Below are 16,970 nucleotides of genomic sequence, written 5' to 3'. Positions count from 1 at the left end.
GGGGGCGGAGCCACCCGCGGCCCCTCCAGGCTCCGCCCGCCTCCCCGGCCTGGGCCAGAGCGGCGGCGGCGGCGCTAGGACCCGGCGGGCGTGGGCTGCGGCGGGGCCTGGGCGGCCGGAGCAGCGCGGACCCCGGCTCTCGGCTCCCGGCGCCATGTGAGGGGGCTCGGGGGCCGCGGGGGGCCGGGCGCTCCCCGGGGGAGGTGAGCGGGCGCCGCGCAGAGGCGGGCAGCGGGAGGGGGGGGGGGGCTCTGCCTGCGCCCCGGGGCGGGGGCAGGGAGTCGCCAGGGATGGGGAAGATGCGGGGCCTCGGGGCTCCTCCAGACCCGCTCTCTCCCGGCGGTGGCGCCTGGAGGTACCGGTCCTCGCGCCCTAGGGCTGCCGCGGGGTTCGCGGGGCCCCTGCCACTGACTACCCCATTAGAGCTCGGGGACCTGCCGCCGTCCTGCCTCCCTCCTCGTCCCAGCTGGCGCTAGGGCTCCGGACCCCCCCGAGTGCGGAAATCGGGGGGCTTAGCGCAAGAGGGGGCGCAGAGAGTGAGTCGTCCCCCACTGGTGGACCCACGGGCTCAGCGCCCTCCCCCATCTAGACGTTAGGAGCCCCCTCCCCCTCCTCCCCGGAGCCCTCCTCCCGAGCGGCTTGTGGGGGCTTCTCGACCCTGCAGGAGGACCCCACCTCCCCCAGCCCCCCGGCTGAGAGAGGCAAAGCCCCCAAACAGAGGGCAGGGTGTGGCCCCCACCCTGAGCCCACGACTGAGCCCTCTTCCTGAACGACCAGCCTCGGGGCTTGAGGCCACGCTCCTGGCCCGGTGCTCTGGGCTGTCGCCTCCCCAGCCTTAGCAAGTTGCTCCCCAGCAGGCCTGCTCCCTGGTGCTGGGCCAGGTGCTGGGCACACACTTGGTGCCCTCTGGCCCCTTCCAGCGCGAGGAGATCCTGGAAGGAGATCCTGGCAGGCTCAGCCCTGGGCTGCTCCCTGCAAACAAGCTGTAAACAAGGCTCCCCAGCAGACTCTGGGCAGCTGTGCAAGGAGCTTGGCCTCTCTGAACCTCACTCTCCTTATCTGTGAAATGGGAAGTAAGAGCCCTTCCTTTGCAGCGTGGCCAGGAGGATTGGGTGAGTGCGTGATGCATAGTGTGGCTCCCTGCACGCCTTCCTCGATATTAGAGGGAAGTGGCTAAGCCAGGTGTCCAACAAGGGGCAGCATTTAAGCTGAAGGTGAGGCAGGCCTTCAACAATGAATACCCACAAGACTCACAGCTACTGTCAGGCACTGACCCAGCACTTGCAAGCTCCTTGCTTCCCTTGCCGCAGCTGCTTGAATCCTTTCAACAACCCCGTAAGTCACCTACTCTTATTATTCCCATTTCAGAGATGAGGAAACTGAGGCTCAGAGAGGTCACATGGCTTGCCCGAGGCCCCTCAGCCAGTAAGTGGTGGAACCGGGATTCGCACTGGCACCTGAGATGCTGTATGACCAGGACCTTCCCAGAGCAGGAGGGTGACGGGGCTGACCAGGGTGTCGGTGGTCCTGGCTGAGGTCACTGCTCGGGCAAAGGTGGGAAAGTATTGGGTGGGCCTGGGAACTGGAGTGCTCTGGTGTGTCTGGAGCTTGGGGCATCCGAAGGAAAGGGTAGCGAGAGGGGAAGCTGGACCGAGATGGCCTGGACTGCCAGCCAGAGGATCGGTGCTCATAAGCGCGACCCTGGGATTCTGGACACCCGTCTTGCTCCCCAAAGGGCTGTAAGGCCTAGGACAAGCTGCTTTTCTCTTCTAATGAGCCTCAGTTTCCTGATCTGTGTGGCAGGCACTGTACCCAGTGAGAGTCCCCAGTGCGCCCTGACTGGCCCTCCGGCCTGGGGGAAATCTGAAATCTGAAACCGGGCTTGGGAGGAGGGGGGCTTCCGCGGAGAAGGGGGTGGGGTTGGGCAGTGGGCGGAGTCATGGCCCAACCAATCAGGAGCGGCATGTGGGGGGAGCCTCCTTTGGCCTGTCGTGCCGTGGCTATTCCTGGTGGCTGTGTAGGAGTAAACAGCCGCCAGGTCAAGGGGTGGGGATAGTGGCGGGGCCGGGAGGCCCCTGGAGGGGAGGACCGAGCTGGGGAGCCCTGGACCTCCGTTTCTCTTCTGCACACCCTCCCTCCCTTAGTGCCTTTTGGCCTTGAATCTGCTGGAGGTGGCTGGATGCAAGCCCTTACTCCCTTTTGACAGGTGGGGAAATTGAGGTCGGAAAGGAGCTAGGGCCTGTGAGGAGGTCCCCTCGCAGCTGCAGCTGCTAAGGGCCGACTGGGGCAGGAAGGAAGGGCTGTTACTTGAGGCTCCCCACCTACCCTCTGAGGGTGCGGCTGTGGTTATAGCGGATTGTCCAGTCTGTGCCCTTAACTCCTAAGGGCTTGTTGTTCATTAACGAAGTCACTCAGCGAACCTCCTGCACCCACCTCCACGCCTTTGGAGGCACAGTGGAGAATGTGAGTGAGGATCTGTGCCGGCTGCACGCTCCGAGAGCTCTCAGCCTAGCCGTGAGGGGACACACAGAGGAAGTTCCTGGTCTAGCCTAGGCTTGGACGCTGAGAGGGCATGAGCAGGGTCCAAGAGGGCAGGGTGTTCTAGACAGAGGGACAGTTGATGCAACTTCTGGAGGGCTGCCTGTGCTTTATTCCAAGCCCACAGGGACCTAAGTCAGAGTAGGAATATACAGTGGGGCTCTTGCTGAGTGGGGGGCAAGCCCCCCAGCTTGGGAGCCAGCTTTAGGCCCTCCAGCTGCCTAGGAGAGCTAATGAGTGGGAAGGTCCCTGCTCAGGAAGCAGAGTGGGAGAGAGAAAGAGAGAGCAAGGAGAGAGAGAGGTCCGGCTCTGCACCACCGGGCTGTGTGACCTGAAGGCAGGTTCCTGCCCTTTTCAGGCCTCAGTGTCTCTCTCTGCAAAATGCATATGACCCTGAGCCTTGAAGTCATGGGTGGGTAGGAGAGCTGGCGGGGTGGGGAGGGTGTAGCCTTTGACCAGCTGTGGCCATAACCCTTTCTGTGGCTTGCAGGTGTGACCCCACATCCCTGCCCCCTGGGCCACCTGCAGGACGCCGGCCCCTGCCCCTCAGCAGACGCCGGAGAGAGATGAGTAGCAGCAAAGTAAGTCCCCCTTCATTTCTCGTCCCCATCCCGGCCTTTTATTTACCCAGTGAAATGGGCTCCTTTGGATCTGTGCCCCAGACCCAGACAACCACCAGTGCCTCTTTCCAGCCAGGAAGTGCCTGATGCCCCGGAGGCCCTGGCTGGAGCTCTGCCGTGGCCAGTGATCTCTGTGGCTTTGGGCAAGCTCCTACCTCTCTCTGGGCCTGTATCCACCTGTGTCTTCCTAGGTTTGACTGGTCCATCTGTGGTAAAGGATTGGCCCATGTGATGGACACAGCACTGGGATGTGCCGGACGGAGGGTACTGCTCTGAGCAGTGGTCAGAGTCAAAGGTGACGGAATGTTGTTTGCGTCACTCTGAGGCTGTCAGAGTGATCGATTCGTTCCTGCTTTCCTGAGCACCTACTATGCGCCTGGCCCTGCACACGCCTTTCCTGGGATCCACTGCAGCGAAGCTTTGGAAGAGCCTGAGGGTTGGGGGTGGTGTGGTGTGGACCTACCAGTGTGGGTCCAACTGAGAGAGAGAAAGCACACAGTAATTTGAACAGGGAAAGTTTAACATAAAGAATCATTAGCTACAGCCGGGCATTGGAGTCACGAGGGATGGCCATTCTGAGAAATACAGGAATAGCCAGTACAAGGAACAGCCACCACCGGCAGGGCCGAGACCCAGGCCTTGCGGGAGAGGGCACAGCTCTGGCCCACCGGGTGGCAGAGAACTCACTGTGGCGGTCTGCTGGTGGAAGTCGTCACAAAACCACTCCCTGGGCTACAGGGAAGGCTGCTCACAGGAGACCACTCCCAGGAGGCACTCAGAGCTCATACAAAACTGCTCCGGGGAAGCTCATGGTCTCTGGGTGTTGTGTGTGGTTGAGTGTATTACACCCGCTGAGCTCTAGAGAGGCTGTGATCATAGAAGGGGCCAGAGACACTCTGCTCCCAAAGTGCCTGAAGGCACGTACAGGAGGAAGCTGCTGGCCACATGTGCTGTGGAAGCCATGTGCTCTGGGGGAGCAAAGGCACCGGGACCAGGCGTCAAAGCCACCAGAAGCAGGAAGCAAACTCCTTTTCTCCTGCACTGCCTCTCCAGCGTCCTTTCCTGACAAAGCTTCATCTGCGTTTAAGCTGCCAAGGACGTGCATCTAAGGGCCCAGGTCCATTTGCACAGACAGGCAAAAAGGATGAACTTGGAGCTGAGAAGCGATACACGAATAACCAGCACAGAGGGGCGGTTAGCGCAAGGAGCCAGGATTTCCGGGCCTTGCCTAGCTGTGCCGACCCTGGGCAGATGAATCCCAAGGGACACTTTGGATCTCGCTTTCCTGCCCTGGCAGTGACAATGCATCCCACTTTGTCCCGTGCATCCCGCTTCCTGACCAGATCTGTCCCCTCCAGCTTTAATGAATGACAAACATGACATTGGGTTACTGTTTGGGGAAGGCCTGGATCCCCTCCTTTGAATGTCCCACCTGTCTCCAGGCATCCTTCCAGCTGTGGCTGGAGGGGTCCTTCTGACACCCACATCCAGTCCGATCCAGCAAGCCTTCTTTGAGAACCTTCCGTGCTTCTGTGCTCTGGGAGCTGGGATACGGTGGCCATCGAGGCCATCTCGGTCCCCGCCCGCGGAGCTCATGGCCTCACTGGGGGGACTGCAGTTTGAACAGTGTGACCGGCGCTGTGATAGGGGGTACTCGGGGGCCAGACGAGGTGGTATCTGAGCCGGTCTGGAACGAAGAGCGGGAGTGAGCCAGGCGTGGTGGGTGGCAAGGATGAGGCGGGGGCTTGCCGGGCGGCCGGGCGCTCACCAGCCTCTCCCCTCTCCAGGAGCAGCGGTCAGCAGTGTTCGTGATCCTCTTTGCCCTCATCACCATCCTCATCCTCTACAGCTCCAACAGTGCCAATGAGGTCTTCCATTACGGCTCCCTGCGAGGCCGCACCCGCAGGCCTGTCAACCTCAAGACATGGAGCATCAGCGACGGCTACGTCCCAATTCTTGGCAACAAGGTAGCATGACCACCTCGGGGCGCTCCCTGAGACCGGGCTGGGGGCTGGTCTTTCCCATTGCCCGCTGTCACTGTTCCCTCCTCCTCCTCCTCCTCCTCCTCCTCCTCCTCCTCCCTCTGCTGCCTCCATTCCTTCTAAAGGAAAGGGGGGACCCCAGGAGTCAAGGCCATAGCTTCCAGTGCCTTCAGCCCCTTGTTTGTTTGTTTTTTAATTTTTTTTTTAATGTTTATTTATTTCAGCGGGGGGAGGGGCAGAGAGAGAGGGAGACACAGAATCGGAAGCAGGCTCCAGGCTCTGAGCCATCAGCCCAGAGCCCGATGCGGGGCTCGAACTCACGAACCGCGAGATCGTGACCTGAGCTGAAGTCGGATGCGTAACCGACTGAGACACCCAGGCGCCCCCTTCGGCCCCTTGTTTGCTGTGTGATGTTGCACAAGTGCCCTGTCTCTCTCTGGGCCTCAGTTGTCTTCAGGGTTCCATTTTTAGTGCTGATATCCTACTGCCTCCTGAGTCAGAATTCCTAAGGAGAGATGTCTCTGGTTTTCACGGATCTCCATCTCTGCTGGGTAGTCCACACAAGGTTTGAGAGCAGAAGGCTCAAGTATTTGACAACACAAAAACAGTCCTAATAATGGCTGTCCTTTGTCAGTTCCCTGCTGTGTACCGGGCACTGTGATTAGCAGTAATGAGCATACCAACCCTGTAAGGTCAGCATTGTTATTCGCCTTGAAGAGATGGGGAAACCAAGACTCAGGGAGGCAAAGTCACTTGTCCAAGTCCACACAGCAAGGGAGGGGAGGAGCCAGGGTATTTTTTGCCCCAACCCCTGGGGGTTGGAGTTGTAGCTGTAGAGAGAAGCCAGAAATCATTCCTGGGGCTTCTGTTTGCCTTGGGTAGCCGTGAAACCCAGGTTGTATTTCTGGGGTTCACCCCATAATCCTCTGAGCCCTAGATGTTTTCTGGGAGGCCAAGTAGATAATCATTGGCCTGGAATATGAACTCCGCCTCCCAGGAGAAGGTGGTCTCCCAATCCCTGCCTGCCTCCTTCCCCTCCCTCAAACCCCACCCCCCCAGGGGTACCTAGGCAGCTCAGTTGGTTAAGTGGCTAACTTGGGCTCTGTCACAGTTCCTGAGTTCAAGCCCCACATCGGGCTCTCTGCTGTCAATACGGAGCTGGGTTGGGATTTTCTGTCCCCATCTCTCTCCTCTCCCCATCCCCCCCTCTCAAAAATAAACATTAAAAAAAAATTAAAAACAACAACGACCCCCTCCTAAATCCCTCAGGGTCTTTGCACACGTCGTGTGTCTAGAGCCTGAACCAGGGGCTCTGAATGCACCCTTGCTGGGAAAGGGCCCATTGGCAGGTGTTCAGAGATGGATTGACACCTAACTGAGACCCTAAGAATCCTTGAAAGAGAAACACAAATAATGGGACCAGGGAGAAAGTGGAACAGCCTGAGTGTGGGTGACACCAGCCTGACAGGGGAAGCCAGTAGAGCTCGGGAAAGCTGGAAAAGCCATCCGTTGAGGTCCATGGGAGCTGTTGTTAGATCTTGGAGTGAGGGCTCAGAGCAGACTGCCTGGAGGAGGTGGCGCCTGAGCTCACACTTAGAGGGCGAACAGGAATTCCATGGGCAGAAAACAGGCCCCAGAGAACACGTGGTTTCAACTCATTCACCGGTGGGGGAAACAGGCCCAGACGGGCTTCCACACTCTTTCCTTTTCGACAGGTGGTGTCTTACATGTGGATGGTGTGGAGATGTCATGGGTGCCCTGGGGAGGTTGCCCTCTTAGGAGAACTGGACCAAGCCTGGGGCTCTGTGGCCATATCGACCTGGGTTCATACCCCAGCACTGCACTCCTCTGCTGGGTGACTTTGGGGACATCCCTGCATAACTGTCCTGTCCTCCTGTTCCTTCACTCGGCTCCGGACAAGTGGCCGCCTTTGGCTTCTCAACACACGGTGGCCATTCCCACTTCAGCAGCTCTGGTCTTGCTGTTCCCCCGCCTCAATTATTTTCCTATGTGGTTCCTCTTCATCCTCCTGTTCTCGGCTCCGACAGGCCCCCACTGGATGATCTTTCTAGAGGAGCCCCCACTCCTGTCCCTCCTGATCCCTTGCCTCTGTTGTATTGTCTTCGTGGTACGTTTTGCTCACCGCCTGGCATCATTTTATCTTTTACTTGTTCTCTGCCTAACTGTGCCTCTTGAAGGCAGGACGGGGCCCTTTTTCTCATAGCTCTGTCCCTGGTATTTAGCCATTAGCCAGCTTGCTGGAAGTGTTTGTTGAATGTCGAGCGAACAGCCTTCAGCTTCCCTGTTTTTACAATGGGAAAATAATTCCTGCCTCCTGGAGGCCTGGCTGTACAGAGCCTAGGGCCTGGCACCAAATGGTCGCGATAGTGTTGACTTTCCTTGCTGCCTCCCCCCAGACGCTGCCCTCCCGGTGCCACCAGTGTGTGATTGTCACCAGCTCTAGCCACCTGCTGGGAACCAAGCTGGGCCCCGAGATCGAGCGAGCCGAGTGCACAATCCGCATGAACGACGCGCCCACCACAGGCTACTCAGCCGACGTAGGCAACAAGACCACATTCCGTGTGGTAGCCCATTCCAGCGTATTCCGTGTGCTGCGGAGGCCCCAGGAATTCGTCAACCGGACCCCCGAAACTGCGTTCATCTTTTGGGGCCCCCCAAACAAGATGCAGAAGCCCCAGGGCAGCCTTGTGCGTGTCATCCAGCGGGCAGGCCTGGTGTTCCCCAACATGGAGGCCTATGCCGTCTCTCCCGGCCGCATGCGCCAATTTGACGACCTCTTCCGGGGTGAGACGGGCAAGGACAGGTACCAGCCTCCTGCCTGCCCCCTCCGGCCGGCCCTGTGCTCCCCATCAGCATTCTCTGCCCAGGGGGCCTGTTGTTCCCGGCATGCACTACTCTGAGGGTGTGGTCACTTCCTGCTGCTCTCTGCTCAGGTTTTCCTAGGGGATTTTCATTGTGTCCAGCCCTTAGCATGAGTCACTTCCATGGTTCTGCATGGTCTCGTCTCCCCCGGGAAGGCTTCCCAGCCTGCATTGCTCTGAGGGAACAGGGCTCCTAGCATGCTCTGCTCCCCGTAGTCTGCCTCTGGAAGGTATTGACTGTACCCAGCATGTCTTGCTTTAGGCACACGGTTGCTCCCAGCGTACTCTATCCTAAGGATACATCTTTCCCAGCATGTCCTTCTCTGGCTAATCTCCCCAGGAAAGCTAGGCCGATGCTATCCAGTAGAAATATAACGCAAGCTGTATGTGTAATTTATATTTTTGTAGTAGCCCAATTAACCCAATCCATCCAACATATAGACCCTGTGCTTATTTTGTTTGACTTATCCCTAAGTATTTATTTTTATTTTTTTTTACGTTTATTTATTTTTGAGAGAGAGGGAAAGACAGAGCGTGAGCAGGGGAGGGGCAGAGAGAGAGGGAGACACAGAATCCAAAGCAGGCTCCAGGCTCTGAGCCGTCAGCACAGAGCCCGACGCGGGGCTCGAACTCACGGACCGTGAGATCATGACCTGAGCCGAAGTCAGAAGTTCAGCCGACTGAGCCACCCAGGCGGCCCCTGATTTATCCCTAAATATTTAAAATTTGAGGGTGCTGTTGTAAATTGTATTTAAAATTTTGGGGGGTTCCCAACTGTTCATTGCTAGTGGATAGAAATACAGTTGGTTTTTGTGGGTTGACCTTATATCCTGTAATCCTGCTAAATTTCCTTATTGGTTCTGGGAAATTTTTCTAGGTTCTTTGGGATTTTCCATATACGTAATCATGTTGTAAGCACAATTTCCAATATGTATGCATCTTATTTCTTTTTCTTGCCTTATTGCACTGGCTAGGACTGACAATACAAGGTCAAATTGTATTGGAAGTGGTGAGAGTAGACATCTTGCCTTGGTCCCGGTCTTGGTGGGAAAGCATTCAGTCCTTCATCATTGAATATGATGTTAGCTATAGAGTTTTTAGCTGCTCTTTATCAGGTTGAAAAATTTCTCTTTTCTAACTAATTTGCTAAGAGTTTTTATCATTATTGGATATTGAGTTTTATCCAGTGTTTTTATGCATCAATTAATATGATCATGTGGTTTTTCTTAAGACTATTACTATGGTGGATTATACCAATTGATTTTTGAATATTGAATCAGACTTGCATTTCTGGAATAAACTCCACTTGGCTGTGGTGTATTATTCTTTTTTATATACTGCTGAATATGACTTGCTAATATCTTGTTCAGATTTTTGTGTCTGTATTCATGAGAGATCTTGATCTGTAGTTTTGTTTGGTTTTTGTACTGTTTTTGTATGGTTTTGGTAGTATGGGTAATGCTGGCCTCTGAAAATGTATAGAATTGGTGTTATTTCTTCTTTATTTTATTTTATTAAAAAAAATGTTTTAATGTTTATTTTTGAGAGAGAGAGAGATAGACAGACAGACAACACAAGCAGGGGAAGGGCAGAGAGAGAGGGAGACACAGAATCTGAAGCAGCTCCAGGCTCTGAGCTGTCAGCACAGAGCCTGACGCGGGGCTCGAACCCTCAGACTGCGAGATCATGACCTGAGCCAAAGTCGGACACTCAACCGACTGAGCCACCCAGGCACCCCGGTGTTACTTCTTCTTTAAATATTTCGTAGAATTTGCCAAACTCTCTGGGTCTGCAGAGTTCTTTCTCAGAAGGTTTTGAACAATGAATTCAATTTCTTAATAGTCACAGACACTTAGGTTAATCTGTTTCGTCTTGGCTGTGTTTCAGTAGTTTCTGATTTTCAAGGAATTGGTCCATTTCATTGAAGTTGTGAAATTTACGTATGTGCTTGTTTGTGGTTTTCTCATTGTCCTCATGTCTACAGGATCTGCGATGATGTCCTCGGTTTTATTCTTGATACTGGTAGCTTGTATCTTTGCTTTTTCTTGGTCAGTCTTGTGAGAGGTTTATTTTCTTTCCAAACTTTCCAAAGAACCACCTTCAATCAAATATATCCAAACTATTTTCGGTTCAACATATGATCAGTATCAAAAACTACCAGTGACATTTTCTGTGTTCTTTCTCTCATACTAAAAAAATCCCAGGCATATTTTACACCGACAGCACATTTCAACCACACGTCGTGTGCCCACATGTGGCTACTGGCTGCCGTAGTGGACAGCGAAGGCTCCAGGTCCTTGGCTACCTCCCGTGCCTTGCTGTGAACCCATGGTCACTCTCAGCATGACCTTCTCTGATTAGTCTCCCTTTAGGCGTTTGCTCCTAGCGTGGGCACAGCTGTTCCTAGCAAGTTCCATCAAGCAAGGCCATGAGTCTAGTGAGCTCATGGTCACTTGCAACCTGCCCTACTGTGACCAGTCTCCCCGGGAGTCTATTCCCAGCGTGCCCTGTTCCTTCAAAGGCGCTCTCTCCACACCCCTCATCTCTGCCCAGACAAGTCCTCTGCCAGCACGCACGTGTTCCCACAGTGGGGCTGGGCTGCGGGGCGGGGGCTGGGGTGGTCACTGAAGTTGGGGGAGGGCCCTGATGGCGGGAGGAGTTCTGGGAAACCCCAGGTGGGTTGACCGTTCCTCCCTGCCTGCCTGACCCCTCATCATGCCCCCTCTCTGCCCGCAGGGAAAAGTCCCATTCGTGGTTGAGCACCGGCTGGTTCACCATGGTGATTGCAGTGGAGCTGTGTGACCACGTGCACGTCTATGGCATGGTCCCCCCTGACTACTGCAGGTGAGCCCCCCACCCCACACAACGCCCAGTCACTAGCTGCAGCTTGGAACCCAGAAACATTGGCTGGGGGTGCCTTTGAAGCCTCGGTCTTAGGGTATTCAGACTGCTCTGCAGAGATCTAAGCTCCTTGGGGCTAGCTGCCTCAGGGGCCTCTCCCCAGCTCAACCATAGTCCAGATTTTGTATATTAATAGCCACTATTATTGAGATGACCACATGAAAAGCCCATGTACCAAGCGTGGCTTCATTCATTATCTCATGTACTCCTCATGGTGACCCACATGGATAGTTGCATTACTCTTTCTGTTTCATAGATGAGAAAAACTGAGGAAGATGTTTTGTGAGTGGCCTAAGGCCCCACAGACAGGAAGCAGTGGGGCCAGGCTCCGGAGCCCATACTTCTTACCGCTACCCTACACTGCCTCCCTCTTCAGGAAAGGAAACGTTTGGATCATATTAAAAAAAAAAAAAAAAGTTGGATGGTCATAAACCTAGTCCACCCTACATCCATTCTACAGATGGGAAAACTGAGGCCCAGGGAGGGGCAGGGATTCCAACCCCCCCCCCCCCCCCATCCCCCGAAATCCTATAGCAAGTCAGGGGCTGGAAAGGGCGAGGGCTGTGCCAGTGCCTACCCTGCCCTTACAGCCCCTCTCTGCTCTGCCCCAGCCAGCGGCCCCGTCTGCAACGCATGCCCTACCACTACTATGAGCCCAAGGGACCGGATGAGTGTGTCACCTACATCCAGAATGAGCACAGCCGCAAGGGCAACCACCACCGCTTCATCACGGAGAAGAGGGTCTTCTCATCCTGGGCCCAGCTGTATGGAATCACTTTCTCCCACCCCTCGTGGACCTAGGCCGCCCTGCCTGTGGACCCCTCCTAAGGGACACAGGAGAGGCCTCTCTCCTGCCAGCCACTCAACCAAGGGCCGTCTCCTGGCCAATCAAGGCTGGTCGGAGCGTCTTCTGGCCAATCAGGGCCTTGTCGGGGGTAGTATCCTCTGGCCAGCCAAGGCCCGGGGGTATCTCTTGACCAATCAGGGATTTGAGCTTCTATGTGGTTAATCAGGGGTGTTGGGGGTATTTCTCGTCCAGTCAGGGTCTGAGCATAGTCAATCAGGGTATTTCTGAAGTTATCTGAGGCTAAGGACATGTGCTTTCCCATGAGTCCTTGGTCCGGAGCCCCAGGATGGACCTCCAGTCACTCCCTGAGGCTGGGACGGTGAGGTCCTGTCCTGAGAAGCTGGGAACTTTGTGTTGCTCCCTCGCTTCCCAGAGCCAGAAAGAGAAGCTGCATGGGAGTGGGGCTGTCTGGAGGGCAGGCCAGACCATTTGGGGGGTTGTGGGGGATCCTAGAGGTGGGAGCCAGCATCCGGGTCTTGGCTCTGCCCTGAGTGGCTTTGGACAAAACCCTTGCCCCCTCTCTGGTCGCCCTTCTGCCCGTGTCAGGTTCTAACGTGGAGGCTGAGACCCCCTCCCACTTTCCCCATTGACCTCCTTGGGTCTGTCCTCCCTGAGACTGGACCCCTCCAGCCACCACCCTTGGCTGGGGGGCTCAGCTCCCTGGGGGACTGGGGTTCCCTTCCTCACCTCCTTCTGGAAACTTAAGGGTATTTTTGCGCAAACTCCCACAGAGTTTGGGGGGAATCTAACAGGAAAGGGATAAACCTTCAGCTGTTTTCTTAGTCCCTCCACTCAGCTGCCATTAGTTTGGCTCTTAAAGAGCCAGGCTCCCTTTTCTGCCATCCAGCAGTGAGGATTTCTACCTATTGGAGGAGACTTTGGGGCTGAGAAGGGGGGAATCCCAGCCAAACTGGGGTTTCACATAGCCCCTTTGCAGCTGCTGTAGTTGTCCGAGGGCCTCCCCTCCGCTGGGCCTGGGAGGGCTCTAGGGGGCCAGGAGCTGTGTTGCCTGGGTTCTGTCCCCTCACTCTACATCAGGCACTTTATTGCTGGACCTCAGTGGGGTGGGTTCGCCCCTGCTCTTCCAGAGCCTGGAAGGGAAGACTGGAGGGCTTCCTGGAGGAGGCTGTGGAGTGGGAGGGGTCAGGGGGAGAAGGAAGAGGCCAGCAGCAAGCCTTTGCACATTGGGGTGGGGGCTGGGGACCGGCAACTACCCCAGACTTGGTTTTGTAACAATTTGTACAGAATAAATGCACCTAAGCTCTGGTTCCGTTTCCTGTGTCTCTCAGATCCAGCTTGACTCCCTCTGGCCTGGCTGTGGGCTTCCTCAGGACAGTGCCCACACCCTCCAGCCAGCCTGGAAGTTCATACACAGGATGGCCAGCTCCTTCAACCGGCCAGTGAGTCATGCGTTTTGCAGCTTGGGTGGAGACCTGGCAGCCCCGGAGGTGTGTGGGGTTCCTGGAGCTAAGCCCACCTGGCTTTTCCAGTCCCTCCTCTCCCTTCCTGTGTGACCTCAGGCACATCACTTCCCCTCTCAGAGCCCTGGCTCCCTCATGGGTGCGACAGGTCCAGACACTGCTCTTGACGTTCTAGGGAGGGGAGGGGCCGTGTGGCAGTTCTGTCCCAGACAGGCCGCGGAGGGTGGTAAGGACTACGAGACAATGACACAGGGCACTCTGAAGAGGTGACGTGCTTCCCTTCCCTTCCCTTTGAGGCCTGGAGGAGGAGGAAGAGACCTGCTTAAGTTTGGGGGAGGTGCTTCTGGCAGGGAGAAGTTGGGGGGGGGGGGGGGAGAATGACATCTGTCACAGAGAGCAGCTGGGGGGCACTGGAGAGAGAGAGCACATTGAAGGGGAGAGGACAGACGGGGCTCAGAGGTTGACTCTAGGGCCTGGGGACACTGAGGGCAGGGAGTGGAAATTTCCCGCGAGGCCCAGTGGGAAGAAGGCCACAGGGCTGCAGCCCTGGGAGGGGCCTGGTGAGTCCTAGACCGCACGAGGCAGCCGCCGCCTTCTCGGCAAAAGGGTTTGTTGACTCCGGGTTGGCAGGAGGACGGGGGTCGGTGACTCTGGCAGATTACAACCTGTTTAGGCAGATAAGATGCCCTTGGGAGCGGAGGCCTAACAAAGGGTGACCGTGTAAGACAAGGGCGGGCGGCCTGCTGGGACGGGAGAGAGTGCTCCCCGGGCACGGGGCCAGCTGGGATGGTGGGCCCCGGAGCTGGGAGGCGAGAGCTCGCTCACGGACACGCTCCCGCAACGGGTAGCCACGTGCCGTGTGCCGTGTTAGGTGCCATTGGCCAGGGAGGGAATGTCAGGTGGGAAGAACGGCCGGAACGACAGCCTGCTGGGGGCGACCCACAGCCTGCCTCAGTAGACAGTGAGTCCACAGAAGGAAGGAGCGGTGGGAGAGGAGACTGCCCGGGGCTGGCTGGGAAAAGGCCACGAGTGCCCGTGAGAGGGGGGCAAAGCCACAGTCCTGTGGCAGCAGCAGGATGGGCAGGAGGCTGGGACCGACCAGGTACAGTAATGGTGGTGATTGGCCTGTCAGAGGGATAGTGATCCCTTGCAAAGTCCTTATGTGGGGAGCCTAAGGCCCCGCATGAGAATGGGGAGATGGGAATACCACCTACTTCCAAGCCCACGCGAAGGCTGCTGGGGATCTGGGTCCGGGCAGAGGTTTCTAGGTAGACTTTCTCCCAGAACACTGAGGCCCTTTTGTCTGCCCACTGGTGGGCATGAAGGGAGGTGCAGTAGGAAAGCATCAGGAGGGGGTGAGTTGTTGGGGGTGGACCCTGGGACCATTCAGCTTCGCATCAGACGGTAGGACTCGGAGGATGCGGAGGGCAGGAGGCGTGGGGCTCTCAACTCCACCAACTCACCCCCCGAGATGGGACCCAGCAGAGACCGGTCCACACTCGTTGCCAGAACCAACTTCCTAAAGCCACCCCATCACGGTCCTCTTTGCTCTGGAAGCTTCACCGGCTCCCCACTGTGCCAGGACCAAACCTACCTCTTCCTTTGCGGTTCAGGGCCCTCCGACCTCCATTCTTCTCCTTTCCCAGTCACCCCACTGAGGCCCCAACCTCTCACCCCTCCTTGGGCGTGGGGCCATCTCTTACCAGCTGTAGACCTGGCATGTGCTTCCTGAAGTAGCCACTCCAGCCGTTTCCTGCCGTGTTCGGCCAGTGGGGACAGCCAGGCCCACCTGGGGCAGCTGGGGTATGCGTGAGCCTCTGCGGGAAGCTGCCCCAGAGTCCTCCTCTACTCCACCCCCTGCCCCGCCCCGCCCCACCCCAGCAGGCTTGTCTTTCTGCCTTGGAATTCTTTCTTTAACCAAAATATTTTTTAAATATTTTAAAAACTGGTTTCATGGGGACGCCTGGGTGGCTCAGTCAGCTAAGCGTCCGACTTCAGCTCCGGTCATGATCTCAGGGTCCGTGGGTTCAAGCCCTGTGTCGGGGCTCTGTGCTGACAGCTCAGAGCCTGGAGCCTGCTTCGGATTCTGTGTCTCCCTCTCTCTCTGCCCCTACCCCGCTTGCTCTCTCTCTCTCTCTCTCTCTCTCTCTCTCTCTCTCAAAAGTAAATAAACATTAAAAAAAATATTTTTAAACAAATAAAAACTGGTTTCATTTTATATGTTTTTTGGGTTTTTTTTGTTTTTTCATGTTACAAAGTAACATAAGCCATACAAATGTACAAGATAGCATCTCCTGGTCCCATATCCTGTTAACAATCTTCCAGATTTTTCCCTTATGCAATTTTTGCCTGCCGCCCCCCCCCCCGCCCCCTTTCCTCCTTCCTCCCTCTCTTCCTTTCTGCCTCCATTTTTCTTTCTTTAAGTTCTACCTGGGGGAAGAAATCCCGACACTTTAATATCCCAGCATTGGTGGAAAATCCACAGATCATACACGAATAATTAAAACAGGTACTCAAATACAGAAATTCGGTAGGTTGGAAAGCTCGTTGAACTTCCACAAAAGGCAAACTTGTGTTTTCACATAGACTGAAATATGGCTTAGACTTGAATGCAGAATAAAACAGGTACTTAAAATTGGATTTCTTTCCCCAATTTTTAAGATTATGGAATTTTTTTCATTGTGGCAAAAACCACAGAAGAATTACCACTTATCCATTTGGGTAGTGTTAGGTACATCTACGTTGTCGTAAAACATCTTCAGAACTTTCTTATCTTTCGTGTCCGAAACTCAAAATCTGCTAAATGGCCAGGTCATGATCTCATCATGGTTTGTGAGTTGGAGTCTTGTGTTGGGCTCTGTGCTGACAGCCTGGAGCCTGCTTCGGATTCTGTGTCTCCCTCTCTCTCTGCCCCTCCCCCACTTGTACTCTGTCTCTCTCTGTGTCTCAAAAATAAGCAAATGTAAAAAAAAAGTTTTAAAAAATCTGCTAAATGGCAACTCTGAATTTCTCCATCCCGCCCCACCCCGTTTGCCATTCCGCTTTCTGTTTCTATGAACTTGAATACTCTAGATACTTCACATAAGTAGCGTCATACAATATTTGTCCTTTTGGGGACTGACTGACTTCACTTAGCATTGTGTCCTCAAGGTACATCCATATTAAAATTGTTTTATGTGTAAAGTAATAGGTTGTTTTAATACAAAAAAGAAGGAAGCAAGCAAGCATGGAAGCTTTTAAGTAAGAAGTGAAAGTCCCAGGGGCGCCTGGCTGGCTCAGTTGGTTAAGTGTCTGACATGTGATTTCAGCTCAGGTCATGATCTCAGGGTTCATGGGATCAAGCCCCACATCAGGCTCTGCACTGACAGCTTCGGAGCCTGCTTGGGATTCTCTCTCTCCCCCTCCCTCTGCACCTTCCGTGCTCCAACTCTCTCTCTCAAAACAAATAAATAAACATTAAAAAAAAAACAAGTAAATTTTTTCAAAGTGAAAGCCCCCCACCCCCCCACCAGGGAGGGTCATGTGCACACCCCGGCCCCTCTGTTCTGCTTCATTTCATCAACTTAAAGATACCATCAATTTGATTATAAGACAACACGATTTCAGAGAAGTTAAAAAAAAAAAAAAAAAAAAAAACAAAACCCTAGGAATAGATTTTACACACACACGCCCCTGCATGTTTAGAATTATTTTCACTGGGCTCTTTGCCTGTTTCTCTTGCTTCGGCAGACACACGGACCTCTGGCTTCCTTTCTCATGCCGACACTACCGAGGACCAT

At 55.0% G+C, this 16,970-nt stretch overlaps 1 protein-coding gene across 5 annotated transcripts; it reads left to right on the top strand.

Moving 5' to 3' along the window:
* ST6GALNAC6 (ST6 N-acetylgalactosaminide alpha-2,6-sialyltransferase 6) lies at positions 1-13,526 on the top strand. 5 transcript variants are annotated; one of them, XM_049629195.1, is made up of 7 exons: positions 52-203; positions 1,369-1,425; positions 3,029-3,119; positions 4,946-5,125; positions 7,558-7,964; positions 10,759-10,866; positions 11,535-11,815. In XM_049629195.1, exons 2-7 carry the CDS (start codon positions 1,400-1,402, stop codon positions 11,722-11,724), a joined length of 1,002 nt encoding a protein of 333 aa, XP_049485152.1. In that variant the 5' UTR covers positions 52-203; positions 1,369-1,399; the 3' UTR covers positions 11,725-11,815. The 5 variants fall into 5 exon arrangements, with proteins under 5 accessions (XP_049485129.1, XP_049485152.1, XP_049485147.1 ...); XM_049629172.1 differs by lacking the exon at positions 1,369-1,425 and having other exon boundaries at positions 1-203; positions 11,539-13,526; XM_049629190.1 differs by lacking the exons at positions 52-203; positions 1,369-1,425 and adding an exon at positions 323-1,335 and having other exon boundaries at positions 11,539-13,526.
* Positions 13,527-16,970: the final 3,444 nt, after the last annotated feature.

The sequence above is a fragment of the Panthera uncia genome, chromosome D4, assembly GCF_023721935.1.
Source record: "Panthera uncia isolate 11264 chromosome D4, Puncia_PCG_1.0, whole genome shotgun sequence".
NCBI classification, from domain to species: Eukaryota; Metazoa; Chordata; class Mammalia; order Carnivora; family Felidae; genus Panthera; species Panthera uncia.
Note: the sequence above shows the minus strand (reverse complement) of the source record. Positions and strands in the feature narration are given on the sequence as shown.

Excerpts from the sequence above, each read along its gene's own strand:
- ST6GALNAC6 (XM_049629172.1), top strand. Across the intron at positions 7,965-10,758 it reads GGTGAGACGGGCAAGGACAG|GGAAAAGTCCCATTCGTGGT; the intron begins GTACCAGCCTCC and ends CTCTGCCCGCAG. Across the intron at positions 10,867-11,538 it reads GTCCCCCCTGACTACTGCAG|CGGCCCCGTCTGCAACGCAT; the intron begins GTGAGCCCCCCA and ends TGCCCCAGCCAG.